Source organism: Aquila chrysaetos, chromosome 5, assembly GCF_900496995.4.
Source record: "Aquila chrysaetos chrysaetos chromosome 5, bAquChr1.4, whole genome shotgun sequence".
Classification (NCBI taxonomy): Eukaryota; Metazoa; Chordata; class Aves; order Accipitriformes; family Accipitridae; genus Aquila; species Aquila chrysaetos.
The window spans coordinates 61721496-61742305 of NC_044008.1; the positions used below are offsets into that span (position 1 = coordinate 61721496).

Below are 20810 nucleotides of genomic sequence, written 5' to 3' on the forward strand. Positions count from 1 at the left end.
CGGGCCGTGGTCCAAGAGCAGCTTTAGTGCGGTGTCACCGGGCGGGCCCGCCGCCGTGCAGGGCCCCGGCACCCCCGGTTAAGGCAGACGGTGGCAGAGGCAGCGGCGAGCCCCGTCCTCCCCCTCGCCCCGGGGGCACCGGGCGGGCGCAGCCGCGGCCCCGGGGAAGCAGTGTGCCAGCCCCAGCGGGCAGCCGGGACCCCCCCTGGGCAGCCCCCCCACCGGGGCAGTGAGCGAGCACCAGCCCGGAGCAGCGTGTGCGGGCAGCCCCCCGCCAGGCCCTCACTCCTGGCCGGGGTTGGGCTTGATGAGGCCATAAGCCACCGCCTGCGCCAGGCTCTCCTTGGCCGCCTGGGCCACTCGCGGCTTGTCCTTGTCCTTGGCGAGCACCGAGAGGATCTCCAGCATCTCGCTGGCCATGAGCTGCTCCGCCACCTCCCGCTCGGCCGCCATCATGTTCATCACCACCACGGCCCCGCGGTGCTGCAGCTCCGTGCTGGGGCTCAGCAGCAGGGCCTGCAGGATCTCCAGCCAGTGCACCGTCTGCGGGGGGAGCGGGGCCATGCTCAGCACTGCCCCCCGCAGGAGGGGGGGCCAGCTCCCCGCAGCCCTGCTGGCCCCCAACACCCCCAGCCCTGGCTCAGAATCAGCCTGAGGTCAGGATAGGTTGCCCCATCTCCCAGGGCCAGCACCGGGACACAGCTCCAGGACAGGAGTGGGAGGGAATATGGGACACTGGGTGCTGTCCCAGGGGGTGCCGGGTGCCCCCACCCCACTGCCAGGCACTCACCACCTGGGGGATCCGCTTGCAGATGGCGGGGTGCAGGGCGGTCAGCATGGCCAGGGTCCCTGAGGCTGCCCGCCGCAGCTTCTCATCCTCCTCCCCACTGTACAGGACCATCAGCTTCAGCCGGTCACTGTCCTCGGCCAGAAACAGCTCCTGCACCTGCAGAGGAAGAGGAGGAGGGGCAGGGGGACTCTGGGGGGCTGGGAGCCCAGTGCAGACACCCAGCCCACCCCAGCTCAGCCCTCACCTCCTTGCTCATGGCCATATTGCACATGCACTCCGTCGCAGCCAGCCGGATCAGCTCGTGCTCCTCAAACATGTACCCCTCGATCATGGGCACAGCCTTCTCCTTCAGGATCTTCTGCCTGCGGTGGGGTGTGCGTGAGCACTCCCTGCCCAGGGCAGCACACCTCCAGGCCAGAGCCCCCTCTCTCCCCCCACCCGGTCCAGCTCCGTGCTGGCCCCACCGCCCCTACCGCAGCCTCTCGCTGATGCCAGCCAGGTTGGTTAACGCCATCAGCCCCTCAAAGTTCTCCAGGCCTGTGCGCTGAAGGTGCAGAAGGCTTACCAGGGGTCGGACCACCTCGTAGATCTGTGGAGATGGCAGTGCAGGGCTCAAACCCCGAGCGAGGGGCAGGGACTCTGCACCCTGTGGAGAAGGGGGCACAGGGAGCCCTGAGCCCAGACTAAAGGCAGAACTGGTCCCACGGTCAGGCCTCAGCCATTGGGCCTTTGTGGAGAACACCAGGGGTCCTGCCACCTCCCACACCCCAGGGAAGGGGAAACCCATGCTGGCAGTTCCTGCAGCGCAGATCCCACCTTGGCTCACCAGCCCTGTGGCCTTCAGCCCCAGCCACAGCCCCATCCCTGCTGCTGCTCCCATGCGAGCCCCTGTGCAGCCCCGACTGCAGGGGCCCTGCTTGGCAGACCCCCAGCCCACAGCAGTGACACCCACCCGCTCTCCAGGGAACGCCATCTCTGGGTTGGAGGTGATGGTGATCTTCGCCAGGGCCTGAGCTGCCTTGGTCTGCCCCACCTCGGTGCCCTCCAGGGACAGTGGGATGAGAGCCTGCATGCAGAGACACAGCAGCCAGTCCTGCAGCCAGGTCACAGCAGCCTCAGCTTCCTCAAGTCTCCTGTACGAGGGAGCCAGTGCGGTCCTTGCCAAACAAGAGCCACCCCTGCAGAGCCCCAGCCCTCCCCAGAGCCTGCTATGTGGCGCAGGCCAGCAGCACAGCAGGGCCTGTACCCTCACCTTGCCTCCTCCCTGCGCAACCACACCGCCCCGGTCCTCTGCCTCCTCTACCAGCGCCAAGAACACTCTAGGGACAAAGCAGGAGCAGCTGGAGTCAGGGACATACTGCAGTGGGTCCCAGCAGCACCCAGACACCCACAGTGGGCACAGGCTATGCCAGAGTCCCAGACACCCCCTTTCTGCTCTTGGGAGCTTGCATTCACCACAGGCACGTAAGCGCACCGGCAGCCTCAGAACCCGGCTCCCTCCCTGCCACCCCCCCAGCACACCCATACCTGGAGATCAGCTCCCGGCAGGAGTTGGTGAGTGCCGGGTTCTCGCTCTTCACCATGCAGGCCAGAGCTGACACCACACCAGCCGTCAGCAGCTTCCGCACCCGGCGCTTCACAAAGTCCGGCTTGTCCTGTCCCAGAGGCAGGTCACCGCTTGGCTCAGTGCCACCAGCCTGCCACCTGCTGCCATCCGCTGCGAGGTCTCTGACCTCACCCCGACGGCCCCAAGGACGCCCTGTCCCCACTCGGGACCCAAGGCTCTGCCCACCCATGCGCTCTCCTCTGGGGCCAGGGCTCCTAGCAGCTCCTGAGAACAGCTGTGCCCTGCTTACCTTGGGGTGCTGCTCTGGAATGTGCTGCTTGGCATACTTGGCCAGCTCCAGCATCTGGGGGTCTGGCTCCTCATGGTCGTAGCTGTTGGTGCAGTTCACTAACGTGGAGGCAACGGCGTAGAGCACGCTCCTGTCCTCTGACTGCAGCAATAACAGGGCACCCATCACACACACGATGGAGAGAACAGGCCAGAGCTCAAACCCACCCAGCACCACTGGGCCCCTTGCACACACCCCAGCCCCACAGCGTGAGCCCCACAACCCCCTCCGGCACATTTCCACAGTGCCATGGTGCCCACCACCCAGGTCCGCCACCACGGCGCTCAGCACACACCTTGGCCAGGTGAAACATGGCCTGCATCGCTGCTTTGTCCTCCACAAACTCCTCCTTGACATCCGCATCGAAGGTGAGGTAGGCCAGGCCCTCCACTGCCCAGCGCCGTGTGCCCGCATCGATCATCTCATTGCAGAGCCACCTGGGAGAGGGGCCCCGTGAGCCCAGGCTGTGGGGCACCCTGCAGCTCCCCTGTGCCCCACAGCTGGCAGCACTCACTTGCGGCACTGCTTGGCCAATTTCATTGTGGAGCCCTCAGCAAACTGCTTCATGCTGAAGTCGGTGCCTCCGGCAGACCCCAGCTTGCAGAGTCCCTGCAGTCAGGAGCAGGGCGTCAGAGCAGGAATGGCCATGGTCACCCCAAGGTGCCTCTGAGAGACCCCCAGCAGGGAGGGGACAGCGCTGCAAGCCCTGCAGCCACAGCCCGCCCAGCACCACCCAAGGGCTCAGCACAGCTGCTGCTCCTCCCATCCCACCATGCTCCCGGTGCGCTCACCACCAGCGCCCGGATGCGGATGCTGTCTCTCTCGCTGTGCTTGTAGATCTCCTTGAGCAGGCTGACACCGTTGGCGGTGATGAAGGAGGCACGCTTAGCTTTGTCGGCAGCGTGGATCAGCGCCTCCACCGCTACCAGCTGGTGGGCCTCGCAGACGGAGGCACAGAGGGACAGCACGCTGTCCATGATCCCCTCCAGCTCCAGCACCCTGTTCCCAGCATCCGAGGGGCCCTGCAGCAGGCACGACACCGTCTGGATGGCCCGCAGCTTCCCAGCCAGCTCGTGCCCCTCAAACCAGCTCCTGCAGGGGAAGACCACCAGGAAGGATAAGGCTGAGCCCACCCACAGCCTTCAGCCACACACAGCCCCCTCCGCTGAAGCCCAGCACAGCGGGTCTCTGGTGGGTCTGCAATCTGCTGTTATCACTAAGAATGAAAAGGTCTGGGGATAGGGGGGCTGCTACTTCCCCAGAAGGCTCCTGGCTGTACGAGACTGAACCCCCGCTCTGCCCCCATGGACGCCTTGGGTCACCTCACGTAGTCCTCGCACAAGTGGTGGAAGTTTTCCCTCTCGGCATCGCATTTCAGGTCATCATAAAGCTTGCTCAGCAGAACCGAGGCACTCATCCGGCTGTTCTCCGTCACGGGCAGGCTGCCCGGGGTGCCGCACACTGTACTTCCCACCTCCAGGATCTTCTTCAGGCCTAGGAGAACATGGAGATCAAACACCCGGTGAAGAGCAAAACGGGGTGCGCAGGTGGAACCGAGGCACACAGCACCCTGAGGCAGAGAGGCACGATGCCCCAGCGGGATGCTGCAGGCTGTTCTGCTCACCCTGGTCGATCACCCAGAGGCTCAGGCTGTTGTTGGTCTCCTTCGGTGACTTCCTGGGCACCACCTTGATGAGCAGGTTGAGGGCGTTGTCACGGCCATGCGCAGAAGCCCCTTCCAGCGCTAGCAGCTCCAGGAGGTGCTTGATCAACAGTTTCAGGTCCTTGGAAGAATCTTCCAGAAGAGACAGTGCCCAGGAGTCAGCACCCTGGGCACAGCCTCAACCTTGCCGTGGTAAGGCTGGCAGGAGCTGCTGCCATGACAAGGGGCTCCTGCCTCCCAGCTCAATCTCATATTAGCCCTGGACCAGAGCCCTGGCTCCGTGGCAGGGAGCAGTGACAAAGGCGGGCAGCAGGAGACGAACCCGCTGCAGCTCAGCGCCTCCCCGGAGTGCTCTCCCCACCCCACGCCAGCCAGCCAGGGTGGCAGGCACTCACCCAGCACCACCGCATCCTCCTTGCCACGGAAGTCCTTCTGCAGCCCTTCCTTCAGGGAATCGAACATCACATGCAGAAGGTTGCAGGCAGCCAGGGAAACCTGCTCGTGCTCCACACCCAGCACCGCTGAGAGACGAGGGGCCCCCAGCTCTGCCAGGATGGCCATGGTCTGCAGGTACAAGCACAACTGTCTGCTGGAGACGTTGGGGAAGCCTTGGTGCTTCCCAGCACCTTATCGGGATGGTTCCCTGTCACAACAAGGCTCTCACAAACTTAGGCCTGGCAGGTGACAGCTCAGAACTTCTCTGCTCAGTGGGGCTGCAGCCAGCCGCAGGCAGAAGCCAGCAACACTCCCCTGCCTGACACGCTTCGCAGCCTCCCCAGCATTGATTTCCCCTGGGCCAGGCCCTGTCACACACGAGAGCTGGGCTACGGCGGGACCTACCCGGGAGCGGTGCCCAGAGCACAGCCCCACCAGGGTGCGCAGGGCCGCCAGCATCAGGTCAGCCTTAACCGTGTCGAGCAGCTGCGTCAGCAGCCGCACACCATCGCTTTGGAAGATTTTCTCTGCTCCGGCCTCCTCTCGTGCCAGCACAATCAGGTTCTGTGCAGCCTGGGAAAGGAGAGTCTCGTCTGGGTCACCTGCCTGCCAGAACGCAGCCCACCGTTCACAGGGAACCCCCCAGCAGGAGCCGGCTGGGCAGCCAGCATGGCTACAGGCACCTGCCTTCCACCCCCGATCTCCAGGAAGCACGTTCTGCTGGCAGGAGGCCCGGCCTCCGCTGGGCAGCACCGTTCAAGCCAGCGGTGCTGACCTGGGAATACCGTTCCTCCCCTCCTTGCCTTCCAACCAAGCCACGTTGCCCTCCTCTCCCAAGTTCAGACCTTTTGCTTCTTGTCCGCATCCTTTTCTTCAGGATCCAGCAAGATCTGGAACATCTGCGCCACCTTCGAGTCCGTGCAGGACATGGTCTTCATCTGAGAGAGAGCAGAAAGAGTGGCTCCGCCCTTACCACTTTCCTCAGTCCACCACATGCACAGGGGAGCCACAGCAGCCCCCAGCCCCCACGCTGCCTCCCCGCTCACCTTCTCATGCATGCTGCTCCCCAGGGCGCGCAGGGCCTCCTGGAAGGCCTTGTTCTTGGGCTCCAGGCTCACGCACCGCTGCAGGTCGCTGACAGCCTGGTCCAGGCGGCCCAGCTTCTGCAGCGCCTGGCTCCGGCGGAACAGCGCCTTCATGTCCCGGCCATCGGCTTCAATGGCTGCGGACAAGCAGGGGATCTATCGCAAAGCCCCTTGACTGCTCTGGTCTGCCCGGATGGGCAGTGCACAGAGGCCAGTCCCCTGCCAGCCACCACCGACAGTACCTTTAGATGCATCAGCCTCTGCCTTGGCGTAGTCCTCCTGCAGAGAGAGAGAGAGGCAGCAAGGGGGAAACACCTGATGCACTGCCCATGCAGGCCTCGCTCAGCCCAGCCTGCTGCAGGCAGAGGCAGCACCTGCTGCTTTAGAAAGGAGAGCAGGAAAAAGGACTGTGCGGTTTGAGGATGAGAACAGCATCACTGAGGACAGTGAGCCAGCCCAGACGACATCTTGTCCTTCCCAAAACGCAACCCTTGTGGAGTCCCTGAGGAGCCCTAGGGTCCCCGATGCTTTTTAAGTGCTCCCGGTCTACTTGAGCCCCTGAAGTTCCTTGTGTTCCCCCTTGCCTCAGAAACAGTTCCACGGTGGGAGATCAGAGACGCTGTGACTGCCTGGGGAACAGCCCCAGCGCATACACACAGCCCAGGCAGGGATGGGAGTGCCCTGCCCTGGCCCCGACAGTCCACCCAAGAGGTGAGGCAGCACGGGACAGCGGGCAGGGACAGGAGAAAAGGTGCACGGAGGAAACATGGCACCGACTGCGCCCTGCCCGGGGACGGACAGGGCCTCCCAGCGCAGCCGGCGAAGGCGGATGGGCCGGGGCAGCCGCCAGCAGCACAGCCCCAGCAGGCCGGGGCAGCCGAGCAGGTTCCCGCATGAACCCCGCGGTGAGACACCCGCCCCGTTCTCACCAGCTTCAGGTAGCAGGCGGCCCGGTTGCGGTGCAGCACGGCTCGCTCCGGTTCGCCGTCGCAGAGGCTCAGTGCCTGCGTGTAGGCGGCGAGGGCCGCGGCGTGGTCCCCCGCCTGGAAGAGCGCGTTGCCCCGCTCCCGCAGCTGCCCCGCCGTCACCTGCCGACGGGCACCGGCTGGGACACGTGTGCCGGGGGGGGTGGGACCTGGGCACGGCCCTGACCCGACCCCCCCAAGCGGCCGCCCCGGGGATGGGCCCCGGGACAGGGGCCCCGCCGCCCCCGGCCGCCCTGAGCACCGGCCCCCCGTCACGCCAGGGCCAGGGCCAGGGCCAGGGCCAGGCCCAGGCCCGGCCCGCCCGGCGCTCACTCACCACCTCCTCCATCGCGCCTCTCTGGCCGCGCCCGCGACGTCACCGGCGATCGCCCGGGGAACCTGGACGCCACCGCCCGCGTCACGTGAGCGGGGCGGGAGCCTCCAGCGCCGCCCCGCGGCCCGGCGGTGCCGGCACCGGCCACGTGCGACCTCGTGTGCGTGTGTGCCCGCCCCCCCCGTGCCCCGCTGCACCCCCAGGCAGGGAGACCCGGCCCAGCCCCCCCTCGCACCCCCCACCCCCCGGACCCCCCCCCCGCCCTGCCCGCGGCCCCCCCTCAGCAGGCCCGGCCGGGGGGCGGCGGCGAGAGCCCCCCGGGGGCGCGGGGGCCGCAGGGCGGCCGGGAGCGGGGCTGGCGCCTCCCCGGGGGTCTGCAAGGCGGGCGGCAGGCGCGGGGCAGGAGGCGGCCGAGGCGGCAGCGGCGGGTCCGGTAGAAGTGCAAGAGGTCAACAGCCATGAGGAGGAGGACGAGGAGCCCGTAGAGCCCCACAAAGGGCAGGGCCAGCGGGTTCCTGCGGGGGGGGGGGGGGGCACCTCAGGAGGGAGTGGCCACAGCCTCCCACCGGCACCCCTGCGCCAGGGAGGGCCCGGCCAGGGCCAGTTTTGGGCCCTGGGGTGACACCACGCCAGCCCCCGGGGCCGTGCCGGGAGCCCGGAGCCCCTGCCGCCCCTGAGCACCTCCCAGGCACCGTGGCCCCGAGCGCCACGGCCAGGCTGCCACCCACTCACCGGAGAAGGCCCGGACTGGCCAGGCTGGAGAGGTTCACCCCGGTGAGGGCCTCCAGGGCCAGCTGGGAGCAGCAGGACTTGAGGGCGCGCGGGCTGGCGCGGCAGCAGTAGCGGTGGCCGGCTGGGTCGGTCAGCCGCGGGCAGTAGAAGCCGGGGTGGTAGCGGCCGTCGGGGCTCGCGTAGCCCTCGCAGAGGTGCAGATTCTGCACCGACACTGGGGCAAGGAGCGGGCGTTTGGCGAGCGCCAGGGCTCAGCCCCCGTTGTAGGGTGCCGCAGAGCCCATGAGTGGGGCGCTGGCTGGGCTTTGCCCTTGCATCGAGGCGAGTCGGTGTGCTGGCAGCTGGTGCGATGCCGCTGGGATGGGCTGCCAGCTCCAGTGAGGTGGCCCTTGCAGGGACCCTGCAGAGCGGAGCCTTCCCCAGCCCCAGCAGCAATGGGCCGGGCTGGGCTGGAAGCACCACGGCCCCGTGGGGCCTCACCGCCACAGCACAGGAGCCCCGGCTCGGGCCTTAGAGTGGGCTCCGGTCGTGGCTGGGCTCCAGGCCAACGGGCAGCACCGGCTGAGCACAGACCCACCCATCACTGCCTGCTGGCGGCCCTGGACCCCATGTGTGCTGTGACCTCCGGCGCACCCCATCACCCTGGCAAGGGCAAACGTGGGCGAGGAGCATGATGGTGGCAGAGGGGAGGGGAAAGCCCCCAGGCCAGCCCTGATTTCCCCCTGCTGAACGCCCTCCCTGTTCCCCACCACCACACAGGGACAGCACTTCTCACCCCACAGACATTCTGCAGTGGGACCAGCCCAGGCACCACCACACCTGGGTCCCTATCCCCAGCGCGGACCACCGCCTCCCAGCACAGACCCCCCAGCCTCTTTCAGGGGCCATTGGGGAGCAGTCCACAAGGGACAAGGCCCCAGCAGGGACACGGAGGACACATTCAGGGAGCAGGAGGAGCGAGAACGGGGCTGTACCTGTCCCGAGGAGGCCAGGGCACAGAGCCGTGGCGAGGAGCAGCCAGAGTAGGAGCCTACCCAGCATCTTCCCGGCCGACCCTGGGCAGTGGCAGCTCTGGCTCCGGCAGAGGCAGAAACCACAGCCCCTCCTGCTCCCGCCTCCATCACGGCCCATCAAGAGCCGCTTGGAGCCATTAGAGCCTCCTGCACTCGCTGCCCGCTCCGCAGGGACCAGGGCGGGAGGCGGGGAGCATCGCTAATGAGCTTCTCGGGGGCCAAGTGCAGGACGGGAGGCGCCTTCCCCACCCCGCAGTGGGGCATCAGCTGCCAGTCCATGGGCCCTGGTTGGGCACCTCAGCCCATCTGGTGACCCCGGTGTCGCGGGCGAGGGCCACAGGCCAGGCTGGGGTGAGCACCGGGCCCCGGGGCTGTGGGCAGGCAGGCTGTGCCGCAGCCCCTTGGCAGCCCAGCCCCAGCGGGCAGCGGGCCCTGTGCCAGTAGCCTGGCCCCCTGCCAGCTATGCCATTAGCTGGCCTCCGCCAGAGCCACTGGTGGCACACAGTGCCAGCGCGGGGCCGTGGTCCCCTGCTCACCGGCACAGCGTGCTCACATCCCCAGCCATGCACCAGGCCTGGGGTCCTGCCCTGCTGCGCTGCCCCATGCCAGGCCGTCCCTGGGGCAGTGCGAGGGGCCAAGCTGCTGGGGCCGGTCCATGCTGGCTCTATGCACTCTGCCCGTTCTCGGGGTCATGGCTGAGCCTGTGGGATATGGGCTGTGCTGGAGGCTGTGCAGGAAACAAAGACAGAGCTCAACTCGCACTATCTCCTCACCCAGCCCTCCCCACAGGTGGCCATGGCCCTGGCTGCTGGCACTCCTTCACAGTAATTAGCCCCGAGGGCGACAGGGAAGCTCTGCAGCCCCTGCGGTCCCCACAGCAACCGGGAGGATGCTCCTGGGGACATGGTTTCCCCCAGCCCCTGGGGCACACAGCAGACAGGTTGCCTAGGCTCCTCAGATGCCAGAGCACCCTCTGTCTCAGCTCTGGCCAGCCTAGCACGGCCAGCAGTGCCCCAGGGCAGTGCCCCACAGCCCTGTGCACAGGATGAGGGTCTGGCTCCCCCAGCAGCTGCCAGCATTTCAGCCCTGAGAGCAGCCAGCACCCCCCAGCCCCAGGAGACTGCTGTGCCAGGCGCTCACCCCAGCAGCTCAGGGGTGCACGTGCAGGTGCTGCAGCAGACGATGTACCCCCATCCCCTCCCTCCTAGGCCAGGCCTCCTTCCTGGGGTGCCAGGAGGTCCCCAGTGACTGTCAGCACCTGCCCCCTCAGCCGCCGGCAGCCCCAGTGGAGACCAGGCTGCCAGGCTCACACCGGAAGGGGGCTAAAGGCACTGAATTTGGGAGACACCATTCCCATGCTTAACTTGGATGTTGCTGCCTGCACAGGGAGCTGCCTAGCTTCGGTCTGCACCCAGTCCCCCTTGCTCCTGCCAGCACCAGGCGCTGCCTGCCCCCAAGCATGGTTGGGCCTGGCCGTGCCACCGGCCTCTCACAGGTGTCCTGGGGCCCCATGCCTGGCTCAGTCCCTGGAGCACCGGTGGGGCAGGGACCCTATGGGGCAGAGCGCGGCACAGCCCCTGCAGCCTGCCCAGCACACCCAGACTGGCCCTGGCCACAGCTCCGAGCCTGCCTCCCCGCTGCCTTGGGGTGCTGCCCCGTCTCCCCACTTCCCCATGCAACCAGTGCGAGAACCACAAACCAGACACAGAGCAGGGCCCTTGGAAACAGCCTCATGTTTCCTACAAGCTCCAGGCGAGCTCAGTCTCCAGTCCACAGCACCTCCCCGGCCAGCTGCCCCAACCCCGCCAGGCTCCTGGCAGCCCCCATGCTGTCCCGTGGGTTAGGGGGAGCCCAGGCGCCAGCATGGGCCTCTGCCCCAAGATGCCGGGGTGGGCACCCTCCTGGGCAGCCGTGCGAATGCAGGGCAGCTGTGCCCATCCTGCCAGCAGTGGCAGAACCTGGCCCGCTGCCCCTGCCAGCTGTGCTCTGCTCGGAGCAGTGCCCAGCCTGTGGCCTCTATGCCCAGGCAGCATCCGGCAGCCTCTGCACAGCCCTGCCACAGCAGTTCGCTTCTGAAATCTATCCGAGAACACAGGACTAATAAATTAGAAGGCAGCAGCCTTTGCAAGTCCGGCACCTCCTGCCCAGCACCCGCCTGCCTGCCACGGGCCTCCTGGCCCAGCCTCTCCCGGGCCATGCTGGTGCTGCTGGGCTACGCAGCCGCTCCCACGCTGCCCAGCCAGTCTGCTTCTCTCCCGCTCCAGGAGACGCTACCCCAGGCGGATGCGGAAAGTGGCAATTTCCATGGGGTCCAGGCGGATGTTGGTGCTGTTGGAGGTTGTGCCCAGCGGGTACATCAAAGTCAGTGAAGTGGGCTGCAGGGAGCCCAGCTCTAGCCCCTGGAACAGGCTGCCCAGGGCCAGCTAGGGAGAGAGGAGGGAGAAGGGTGGGTGGCCCGGATGAGTGGCATGTGGTGCCTGGCAGCACAGCACCGTGCACAGGGCAGCCCCACACGCACTGTGCCAGCAGCCAGGTCACAGGCCTCCCATAGCACCCAGGGCACCACACTGACCCAGCCCAGCCCAGGCTCTGCCCTTCCTCACTGGGGGATGCAGGGCTCATGGAAGGCTCCAGACCCACTTTGTGAGAAACCAACATCCTCCAGCTTTGCCTGGGCAAGGCACAGAACACGGCTGCACCATGGGATTCTTGACCAGCCACAGGTTCTGGGACGCTGGTGCTGGGCAAGCTGGGGCCACCTCCAGCCTCCGTCCTGGCTTGGCATGAGCACAGGATGCAGGAGGCAGGCCTGGCACCAGACGTGCCGGGGGCCCCAGTCTAGCTCTGACCCAGCAGTACGTGGAGGTGGCAGCCTGGTCTTACCTTTCCCTGGCTGGTGGTGCAGTTAAACCCCAGGTTCTTGGCCTCCAGGCTGCAGTCAAAGCCTTTGCGGTGCAGGATCAGGGCTGCCTCAGCTGAGGGTAGCGAGTCATCCTGCCAGGGAACCAGGGTGTGAGGTGCAATGCTGGGGACAGCGGGTGCGAGACCCCCCCCCCCCAAGAGTCCTGCCCAAGCCATGCCCGCCTCACTTGCGGGGCACAGCTCACCTCTGCCTGCAGCATCCGCAGGTTAAGGATGTGAAAGTCGCAGGGGAGGGTGGTGGAAAGGGGCATGAAGGAGCGCAGGGCTGGTGGGGCCGGCTTCTCCTGGGCCACGGGCATGACCAGGGCCTCAGCATTCAGGTGCATGGAGGTGATGTGGCTCAGCAGGGAGGGGAAGCTGATCGGGCGGCCATCCTGCACCTGCCAAAGATCACACGGGTCAGCGCAGGCCAGGGGAGCAGCAGGGTCAGGCAGAGCCTGGACAGGGCCCATGGGACATCCCGCTCCTTGCAGCCTCTCTAGCAGTGCCCAGAGAACAGGCACGTGCCAGCATAGGGCACTCAGAGCTGCACCCACCCAGGCTTGACCCCCTCCCCAGCACCCAAACAAGGAGGGCAGCTGCTGGATGGGCAGCCTGCACGGACCCCAGCTAGCCGATGGTCAGACTATGGGCCTGCTACAGGGCCTGGCTAGGCTAGTTGCTAGCAGCTAGTGCACGAGACAGGGAGAGACAGTGGGGCCAGGCCGGCTGTTACCTCTGGGCTGCCAGTCCTGGCGCCGGGGAAGCCCAAGGCTTTAAACACGGAGGCCAGTTTGGAAAAGAAGCTGGAGCTCTGAATGAGTGACATGGCGCATGCATAGAGAGCAGCAAGGGGACAGGACAAAAACACGGCAATTACGAGGGCAGTGTGGCTCTGCACCCCATCTGCGGGACAAACCCCGCTCCATGGTCCCACCCTCCCCATACCCCTGTGTTCCAGGCACGGCACGACCCTGTGCAGTGCCAAGATGATGGCCGGGTGGCCATGGGCCAGGAGGGGAGGAGACCCTGCATCCAGTCTCACGCGTGGCTTTCTGCAGACACCTCCACCCTGCTCCATCCCAAGGCAGGGCTGGGCTCTCTGGGCGAGCGGCACTGCACCCAACCCCCGTCCTGCGGCCTCACAGCCCATGCACCTTGTTGGCAGTGGCACGGTGCTCCAGGAGGAGGCGGAACCGGTTGCAGGTGCGCTTGTTGTCCTTTAGCCCTTGGCCCAGGCCCCGGTTGTCATCCTGCATGAGGCGCCGGTCCAGGATCACCTCCAGCTGACCTGCAGAGAGCGGGTCCCAGTGCCCTGGGCTTTAACAGGAGCCAGCCACCTCTGCTGCCACAGATGGAAATGCTCCCACAGGACTGGGGGCAGCCGGGGAGCCCCCAGAGACAGCAGGACCAGGGCACCCTGTGCCCAGCCCGCAGCACCCTCCTCCCCAGCATCCCATGCCAAGGGCAGCCCCGGTTCTGCAGCAGGCCCCCCGAGGCACGGCCCCGCAGCCCGAGCTCACCACTGCTGAGGCTGGAAACCCCCAGGGCCTGGGCTGTGTGCAGCGTCAGGCGGCTCTGCATGTCCTGAATGTAGGCCATGGCGGGCATGGGGTAAAAGTTGGCCTGCAGTGGCAGCTTCCGCTGGTACCTGCGGGGCTGGATCTGCCGAGGGAAAGAGGTCAGCAGCTGGAGGTGGCTCCCGCGGTGGCCAGTGCCAGGTGGCAGGGCACCGTCCCCCCTGCAGGCAGCTGCTGTCCCTCCCCAAGCTGTCAGATACCTGGAAGCCATTGAGGTCCGTGAAGAAGGTGTCATCGCTCTCGATGTCAGTGCTGAAGCGCAGGGCCAGCTCCTTGTTGATGTGGTCACGGATGTCCACCAGGCAAGACACGTCCAGGGACAGGCCCTCCACCCCTGTGGGCAGGCAGTGAGGGGCTGGGCCCCACGGGCAGCATTGCCCAGCGCCCCTGGGCCAGTGACCTTCCCGGCACAGCCTCGCACTGTCTCACCTGGCACGTTGTAAAGCCGCACCACAGTCTGGACATGCTGGTAGTAGCTGACGACCTCTGAGAAGAGGGGTCCCTCTGTCACCCGCACTACTGGGGGGTCCTTGGGGGCATAGGGCTATGGGGGAAGGAGGGCTGCGCTGAGGCTGCTGCCTGCAGGACTGTCAGACGGCCGTGGGCACAGCTGCCAGCTGGCTCGCAGAGGTGATGCCTGTACCTTGGCCTCGCCATCAGGCAGAAAGAGGTAGGCTCCGCTTTTGTCCTTGGAGGTCCTGGTGCCGTAGACGAGAAACTCACTGCTCACCCTCTGCTCCCGCTCCTCCCCAGCTCGGCGGATGCTCTGCGGGGTGTGGGCCAGCACAGCAGTGAGCACAACTTGCATGAGGGAGTGCTGTGTCCCCCTCCCCTCCTTGACCCCCACACCACCCATCAGACCCCTGCACTCGCCTGCAGCAAGCCTGAGCGTCCCGAGAAGCAGGCCTGCAGGTGCTGGTTCTCCAGGCAGAAGTCTTCAGCGGTGGCCGGGAAGACGTGCACTGGTACGGCCTCCTGCTTGCGCACGGCCAAGTCCCGGCCATGCAGGTACAGGCGCACGGAAGACTTCAGTGCACCGTGGCTGTTGAAGGACTTATGCAGCTGCAGCACACGCAGCCCCAGCGCAGGCAGACGGGCCAGGACAGATACCTGCGGGCAGCGTGGAGACCTGAGCCAGCCTCTCCGCAGGAGAGCAGCCAGCACGTGGGGATCTGCTGGCTGTCAGCAGGGCAAAGACCCCGGCTCGGCACTTCTGGGGCTTCTGCTGAGGGGGGACATGCACGTGGGCCTGGGGGTTCACAAGCAGTGGGAGCTTGTGTTGTGGTGTGGGAACACTTGTTGCCACAGAGAAGGGCTCACAGGGTGTTCTGGCCATGGGGCGAGGGCAGGAGGCTGGCACGCATGGGCTGTGCAAGCTGAGGATGGGGGCGGGCAGTGGCACTGGGGCACCCCATACCTGGTAGATGTCAGGCACCGTGTCAGTGGCGGAGCCCCAGTGCGCACTGAGCTGGGAAGGCAGTGGCTGCCCCTCCTCAGAGAGCACACGCACGTGTGGGGAGTCCACCAGCACCGGCACAACACTCAGGCGCTCCTGCTCCAGCGGGTTGAACACCACCAGGTACCTGCGGGGTGGGGTCACACAGGGATGGCAACCCCAGCCCCATGGCATCCCGGGTGCCCCATGCCCCACACCACCCACGGGTCCCATGCACCCACCCACTGCTTCACAGAGTCCCAGGTACCCCCCTTACTGCCCCCCTACAGCCCCACAAGCCCCAAGAGCAAGGCAGGCAGCCCCTACCGGGGCGAGGCGTCCAGTTTGACCACTGTTCTCTCTGGGAGGGAGTCCTGGTTGGGGCGCGTGTCATCCTGGGGAGAGAAGCGGTCAGAGCTGGGGTGTGCCCACCACCCCTGCCAGCCTGGCCCAGGGACACAGGCACAGGCTGGGACCCTTTCCCTGGGCCCCCACCCAGCACTAAGTGGGCAGGCAGGGCTGTGCTCCCCGGGGGGACGAGGATAGCTGCCCCAGCATGGCCCAGTGTGCTGGGGTGTGGGAAGCCAAGGGGCAGGGTGCTGCTCACCATGCTGAGGAAGGGTGCAGCAGGGTCATGGCGGTAGGTGTCCTTGTCCCCCAGCACAAGGTAATGCGCAGCATTGATGATGACGCGCTTGAGGTTCGTGAGGGAGTGGAGCAGCCTGGGGCATAGGCAGAGTGAGCCACCCAGTACTGTCCCCCATCTTCTCTCAGCATCCCCCCCAACATCCCTCACCTCCCCCGAGGAGAGGGCCCCCACAGGACCCCCCACGCCCAACCACGCTCCCAGCCCTGTGCCCATGAGCCCCCATCCAAGACAGGCCCCTCAGGGCTGTACCCCGGCCCCCCGCACGCACCGGACTCCATAGTCAACCGCCACAGCCTCCTTGGCGGTGCCGGTGATGGCATCGTGGTGCTGGAAGAGGCCCAGGTTGCGACGGGCATTGCTCAGCAGGGCGTAGTCAGAGAGCGGGTACCTGCCATCAGCGCCAGCGCGGCGGGCGTGGGCGAGCGCCAGGCTGTACAGGATCTCTGCCCCCCTGCGCAGGGACAGAGTCACCGAGGGTCCCTGCCCTGGCGCCCCAAAGCTCCGGGCCCCGCAGTGCCAGGACAGAGGGCAGAGGGGGAGCAGCCAGCCCAGTCCGCACGCTCTCCATGCACATGGGCCTGGCCTCAGGGAGGGCAGGTGGGGGCACGCGCTGCCCTGGGGCTGGGCGAGGGTTTGGCACTGCCTGGGCCGTGCCTGGACCACCCCCAGCACGTTGGCAGCTGGGCACAGACCGGGGGACTGCCAGGGCTCCCAGGTGCTGCCCGGCCAACCCTTGCCTGTGCCCGCCCCCCACAACCCCTGCCCCGGGGCCCAGCCCACTCCCCCTCACCGGAGGTGGGCCTCCAGCACCCGGTCCAGGCTCTTGTAGAAAGGGCGGGAGGTGTAGTAGCCTGTCCAGTAGTGATCCTCCCGGTCCGCATAGGAGAAGAAATCCCCACTCAGCACTGGGAACCCGGGCGGCTTCATCCCCGGCACAATGCCCACCTTCTTGTACAGGGCGTCAAAGTAATCAGAGAGCGTCCCAAACTGCGCCTGCAGGATGGCACGCGCAGCCCTGAGCGCAATGGCGAGATGCCATGGCTCCCACCAGCCCTCCCAGCACTGCCCACCCTCCAACTGGGCTCTGTGAGTGGCCTCCCCACAACCTCTGTCTGTGGGGCCCTGCTCACCCCAGCCCCCTGCGTTGCCCCGGACCTCTCTGCACATACTTGGACGTGGAGGTTGGGTCGGGAGTTGAGGAAGTCAAAGATGCGCTGGTAGTTGAGGAACTGGGCATCCCACTCTTGTGGCTTGTCATAGCGGAAATCGTCTCCCAGGGGCACCAGCAGCACCTTGCTGCGGTACAGCTTGGACTTCTTGCGGTACTGGTCCAGCAGCAGCTGGGCTCTGCCGTGGCGGAACAGGGAGTGAGGCTGGCTCCCAGACAGGGCCATGGGGCTCAGAGCCACTTGCCCCTGCAGCACTCACCGCTCCGCCACGTTGGCATCAGTGATGGCTCGGGGAGGCACCTTCCATGGGCAGTTGATCCGGCCACCCGGCAGCCGCTTGAAGTCAAACTGGCAGCAGATCTTGGGGTCTGGCCCACAGGTGTGGGGCACATCATAGCTGTAGAAGGGCATCATGTGGCAGAAGATGTCGGTGCTGGCATCCGGATCTGTGGGACCAAGGACAGATGAGCATCAGCAATGGCTCTCCCTTGCCTATCCCTGAGCAGGGGAGCCCATGGGCACATGGGCATGGAGACGGCTGCTCGGGCAGAGCAGACCTGGCACACAAGCTCACCCACTTGGAGCACAGAGAGCACAGCAGCCTCCCCTGGAGGCAGTTGGGGAGTCACCCTGGGGCTGTCCCTCAGGGCAAAACCACTGCAGGGTAGAGACATTGCGCCCGGTGCTCAGCTTGCCATCCGCACAGGAAAGTGCTTGGTAGCTGTTCCCTGCTGCCACCCGCCCCGGCAGGGTCCCCTCTGGTCACCTCCCAGCAGCCCCTACCCCATGTCTGTCTCCACATGAACTCCAGGTTCTGGGTGGCAGCAAAGTGCTTCTTGATGGCGTAGTGCACACGCTGGATGAGCATGCCCGTCAGGTTGGAGCGCTTCAGCAGGTAGGGCATGGTGGAGCTGTGCCCAAAGGGGTCGACAGCCCAGCCTGACCGGGGCGTCACACCTGGAGGCACAGAGACCTGTCAGCCCCGCACTGGGCCCAGCAGCACCGCCTGTGAGGAGGCTCCTGCCAGGGATGTGGGTGCCTGCCAGCGCATCAAGCAGCCCCCCATCCAGCACTCTGCCCCTCCTGCCCGGCATCCCGCCCAGCTCTCACCAATGTTCTTCTCCAGCCACTGGTGCCCCTCGATCAGCTGGTCGATCATGGCAAAGTAGTGGGAATTAGCCTCGTCCGGCATTACCCAGCCACCTGTCACCATCTCCAGCTGCCCGTTGCCAACCAGCCTGCAAGGGGGACACACAAGATGTGATCAGCTCTGGGAAGAGCCCTGCGGTGAGCTGTGTGTCCATGGCAGAGCCTTCTCCTGCCTTGGAGCCAGCTGGGTCCCACCCGCAGCCTCTGCAACCACTGGCTGCCATGCCCCACTGCTCACCCCGTCCCCATGCGGACAGACATCCCTCCACAGCACCACACTGGCCGAGGCCCCAGCCAGAGCCCATCCCCACACAGGCCAATGCCCTCCGCTGTGTCCTGCAGCCCATGTTCCCTCTGCCCTCCACTCCCAGCCCTCCCAGGGCAGGGGGGCTGACAAGGGGGCCCTCTCCCACCAAACAATCCTGCTCTCCAGGTTACCCACCCCCCTGACAGTACCCTAGGCCTTGCAAGGCGCTGGCACTGCTCAGGCTCTGTGGCAGTGCTCACATGTTCAGGGTTACAGCGACGAGAGGGAGTTCCCCAGCCCCGTGAGCACAGGGAGCAGTGCAGGGCAAGACCTGACTCCCACGGCCCCTCAGGCCCCCAGTGCTGGCAGCACCCTGGCTCTCACTCCACACTGCTGTGGTTTTGACATCTCGTGGCACCGAGAGGTTGCTGGCAGTGCAAGGCACCCCACAGTGAGCAGTGTGAAGCCCACAGCCGCTGCACTGCAGCCACGGCAGCTGCCTTCTCCCTAGGGCCCTTCCCTCACACACTCTGTGCTCACAGCTGGCGACTCCCACAGCACCCTGCCTCCAGGCAGGGCCCGCACCAGGCAGTCCTACCTCCGCACCGCAGCCCGCTTCTGGGCACTGATGTTGTCCCACCACTTGGAAAAGAAGGAGATCTCGGACCAGATGAAGCGCCGGCGCGGGTCCTCCTGCATCTTTAGCACCATGCTGTTGAGGATGTGCTGCGTCTGGTCATAGTAGTACTTGTCGAAGGTCTTGATCCAGCCTGCCAGCGCAAGTGGGGAGGTCACTGCGCGGGGCCCAGCCCTTCTCCGCCAGCGGTGTGGGGCAGCAGTGGCTGGGCTAGCCCTTCCCCTCCCCTGCCCACCTTCGCCTGCTGCTCACCCGGGTCGTTGTGGGAGTGGGGGACCACAAACACCTGCAGGGGCTCAGTGTCCCACTCATTAGGCTCATAGGTGATATCAAAGCCCTGCTTCCACACGCCGCCATCCTGGTTGTCAAAGGGCAGCAGGGAGTACACGGCCAGCATCTGCCAGGTAGGAGACAGGGCTCAGGGCCGACACCAGATTGAGAGACCCCCAACAGAGTAGGGCCAGGACCCCATGGATGCCCTGGAATGGACCCCCTCGCACTAGCAGAGATGGGCCCTGAGCCTCTGGGCCGAGATGCCGGCCCCTCACCTGCAGGTCTGGGCTCTGGCCCTTGCCCCCCAGGGCAAACTGGCAGTCCTGTGGGGAGACGGAGAGGAAGCTCGGGCGACTCTCAGGGGGCAGCACCCAGGAGCCATTGGGTGTGTGGTGGGGCAGCGCTGGCTGCCCCTCTGCATGGGCTGTCAGCTCCAGTACTGAGTCCTTTATGTGGCTGATGATCTCGTGGTTCTCCTCCAGCAGCTGCTCCAGCTGCTCAATGCGGTTCTGCAGCACCGAGATCTGACTCTGGGGACACAGACGCCTCGGTGAGAGCCTCCGGTGCCCTTTGCCAGGTGGGTCCTGGCCCCCACGTGCACTGACACCAGCAGGGAACAAGCCCCGGCCCTGGCAACCGAAAGGCCTCAGGCTGTGCCGGCTGGCCCCGAGCAGGCCTGGCCCTGGCCCCCTTGCCCGCTCTGCCATCCCCACGGCCCCGCCGCTCACCCTGGGGAAGTTGCCCCCGCTCTGGTGGCGCGTGGGGTCGTGCTGCACCCGGTCCAGCATCAAGTAGAGGGAGAAGACAGCCACGCAGAAGATGGCAGCTCCACACACTGTCACCTGCTTCTTCAGCTTCATCCCGGAGAGCCGCAGGGACAGACCTGCATCAGGACAGAGCGGTTCCAGTGCTCCTGCCAGCCCAGCCACAGGGCCGGGACCGAGGACGGGACAGGTACAGGGGAGGAGCGGAACGGGGCGCCGGGAGACACGGGACGGGACAGGCCCGGGGGGGGACAGGGCAGGACGGGACAGGAGGGGACGGTGCCTCCTGCCCCGCGCCCTCGCCCCGGGCTGAGCCCTGCCGCGGGACCTGGGGTCGGGCAGCGCAGCCCGGTGCCCCCATACCCTGCGCCTACCCCTTGCCTACCTGCCCAACCTGCCCACCGCCTGCCCACCGCCGTCCCTCACCGCGACCCCCCCGCCATCCTCCTCCTCGCCCCCGCCGCGTCCTACTTCGCTTAATCCGGCGCCGGGTATTTATAGCCCGGGCTGGAGCTGCACGGGCCCAGGGGCGCCTCGGGCCCGGCCCGCCGCGGGGCTGGGGCGGGGGGGGCCGGGGCCGGGGCAGGCCGCGGCGGCCCCGCCGAGCCGGGCAGCCCGGGGCCTCTGCGCCACGGCCCGGCGCGGCGCGGGGAGGGAAGGGGAGCGGCCCGGGCCGGGGCGGGGAGGGCCAGGGAAGGCCGGGGAGGGCCGGGGCCGCCCACTGCGGGACGGCTCCGGGGGCGCGGCCGCTCCGCTCTTACCCTGGGCGGCTCCGCGGCCCGTCCCGGCTCCTCACATCGCCCGCCCCGGGCCCGCCGGCTGCCGCGGCCGGGCTGGGCCAGGCCCCGCCCGCCGCCCCGCCCGCCCGGCCCCGGGCCCGGCCCCGGCCCTGCCGGGAGGCGGCTCCGCCGGGCAGGGCAGCGGGGCGGCCACCGGGGCGGGCCCGACCCGACCCGGCCCGGCCCGGCCGGGACCCCCGAGCTCCCGGGGTCGGCCCCGCCACCCCCACCTGGCCCCGGGGACAGGCCCGGGCATCCCCCGGCAGCCCCGGGGCAGACCCGGTCAACGCTCCGTAGCCTCGGGGACGCACCTGA

The 20810-nt window shown here is 67.0% G+C and overlaps 4 protein-coding genes across 13 annotated transcripts in view; all 4 read right to left on the minus strand.

Moving 5' to 3' along the window:
- Nucleotides 1-5: 5 nt before the first annotated feature.
- Nucleotides 6-7340, minus strand: UNC45A (unc-45 myosin chaperone A). 2 transcript variants are annotated; one of them, XM_030015831.2, is made up of 20 exons: nucleotides 7171-7340; nucleotides 6798-6956; nucleotides 6111-6147; nucleotides 5830-6005; nucleotides 5629-5721; nucleotides 5189-5356; nucleotides 4744-4912; nucleotides 4310-4480; nucleotides 4008-4179; nucleotides 3477-3777; nucleotides 3200-3294; nucleotides 2981-3122; nucleotides 2647-2787; nucleotides 2318-2445; nucleotides 2043-2109; nucleotides 1743-1856; nucleotides 1264-1379; nucleotides 1035-1152; nucleotides 791-946; nucleotides 6-543 (listed from the first exon to the last, which is right to left on the minus strand). In XM_030015831.2, the coding sequence occupies exons 1-20, from the start codon at nucleotides 7180-7182 to the stop codon at nucleotides 283-285; spliced, it is 2796 nt and encodes a 931-aa protein (XP_029871691.1). In that variant the 5' UTR covers nucleotides 7183-7340; the 3' UTR covers nucleotides 6-282. The 2 variants fall into 2 exon arrangements, with proteins under 2 accessions (XP_029871691.1, XP_040979924.1); XM_041123990.1 differs by lacking the exon at nucleotides 7171-7340 and having other exon boundaries at nucleotides 5830-6024; nucleotides 6798-6911.
- A 107-nt stretch (nucleotides 7341-7447) lies between these two features.
- On the minus strand, nucleotides 7448-10992 carry LOC115341297 (protein shisa-like-1). Its single transcript, XM_030014016.2, has 3 exons — nucleotides 8874-10992; nucleotides 7900-8113; nucleotides 7448-7682 (listed from the first exon to the last, which is right to left on the minus strand). Exons 1-3 carry the CDS (start codon nucleotides 9028-9030, stop codon nucleotides 7448-7450), a joined length of 606 nt encoding a protein of 201 aa, XP_029869876.2. The 5' UTR covers nucleotides 9031-10992.
- MAN2A2 (mannosidase alpha class 2A member 2) lies at nucleotides 10987-20589 on the minus strand. Of its 9 annotated transcripts, none has more exons than XM_030015767.1 (24): nucleotides 20478-20589; nucleotides 19681-19835; nucleotides 19228-19482; nucleotides 18932-19076; nucleotides 18641-18812; nucleotides 17757-17884; nucleotides 17430-17603; nucleotides 16906-17092; nucleotides 16647-16824; nucleotides 16268-16470; nucleotides 15746-15928; nucleotides 15436-15550; nucleotides 15156-15223; nucleotides 14811-14976; nucleotides 14267-14503; nucleotides 14037-14159; nucleotides 13823-13937; nucleotides 13594-13727; nucleotides 13337-13478; nucleotides 12971-13104; nucleotides 12550-12627; nucleotides 12020-12214; nucleotides 11796-11909; nucleotides 10987-11335 (listed from the first exon to the last, which is right to left on the minus strand). In XM_030015767.1, the coding sequence occupies exons 2-24, from the start codon at nucleotides 19810-19812 to the stop codon at nucleotides 11183-11185; spliced, it is 3531 nt and encodes a 1176-aa protein (XP_029871627.1). In that variant the 5' UTR covers nucleotides 19813-19835; nucleotides 20478-20589; the 3' UTR covers nucleotides 10987-11182. The 9 variants fall into 9 exon arrangements, with proteins under 9 accessions (XP_029871627.1, XP_029871629.1, XP_040979805.1 ...); XM_030015769.2 differs by lacking the exon at nucleotides 20478-20589 and adding an exon at nucleotides 20188-20315; XM_041123871.1 differs by lacking the exon at nucleotides 20478-20589 and adding an exon at nucleotides 20102-20296 and having other exon boundaries at nucleotides 19228-19275.
- The window catches only part of FURIN (furin, paired basic amino acid cleaving enzyme), a 32787-nt gene continuing 28509 nt past the window's right edge, over nucleotides 16533-20810 (minus strand). Inside the window, exon 17 of the transcript XR_005932514.1 lies at nucleotides 16533-16548. The gene's annotated coding sequence lies outside the window, so the exon portion shown is untranslated. The remainder of the gene's footprint in view (nucleotides 16549-20810) is intronic.

Bases quoted from the DNA above. Each gene is read 5' to 3' on its own strand.
- UNC45A (XM_030015831.2), bottom strand. The intron at 6,006-6,110 runs GTACTGTCGGTG...GCTTGTCCGCAG, and splicing joins AGAGGCTGATGCATCTAAAG to CCATTGAAGCCGATGGCCGG. The intron at 2,110-2,317 runs GTATGGGTGTGC...CTTTGTCCCTAG, and splicing joins TGCCGGGAGCTGATCTCCAG to AGTGTTCTTGGCGCTGGTAG.
- LOC115341297 (XM_030014016.2), bottom strand. From the start codon at position 9,030: ATGGGCCGTGATGGAGGCGGGAGCAGGAGGGGCTGTGGTTTCTGCCTC. The intron at 8,114-8,873 runs GTACAGCCCCGT...TCCTTGCCCCAG, and splicing joins CCCTGGCCTCCTCGGGACAG to TGTCGGTGCAGAATCTGCAC. The intron at 7,683-7,899 runs GTGAGTGGGTGG...CCCCCCCCGCAG, and splicing joins GCCAGTCCGGGCCTTCTCCG to GAACCCGCTGGCCCTGCCCT.
- MAN2A2 (XM_030015767.1), bottom strand. From the start codon at position 19,812: ATGAAGCTGAAGAAGCAGGTGACAGTGTGTGGAGCTGCCATCTTCTGC. The intron at 16,825-16,905 runs GTGAGTGCTGCA...CCGCCACGGCAG, and splicing joins GATGCCAACGTGGCGGAGCG to AGCCCAGCTGCTGCTGGACC. The intron at 15,551-15,745 runs GTGCGTGCGGGG...CCTATGCCCCAG, and splicing joins GCGGTTGACTATGGAGTCCG to GCTGCTCCACTCCCTCACGA.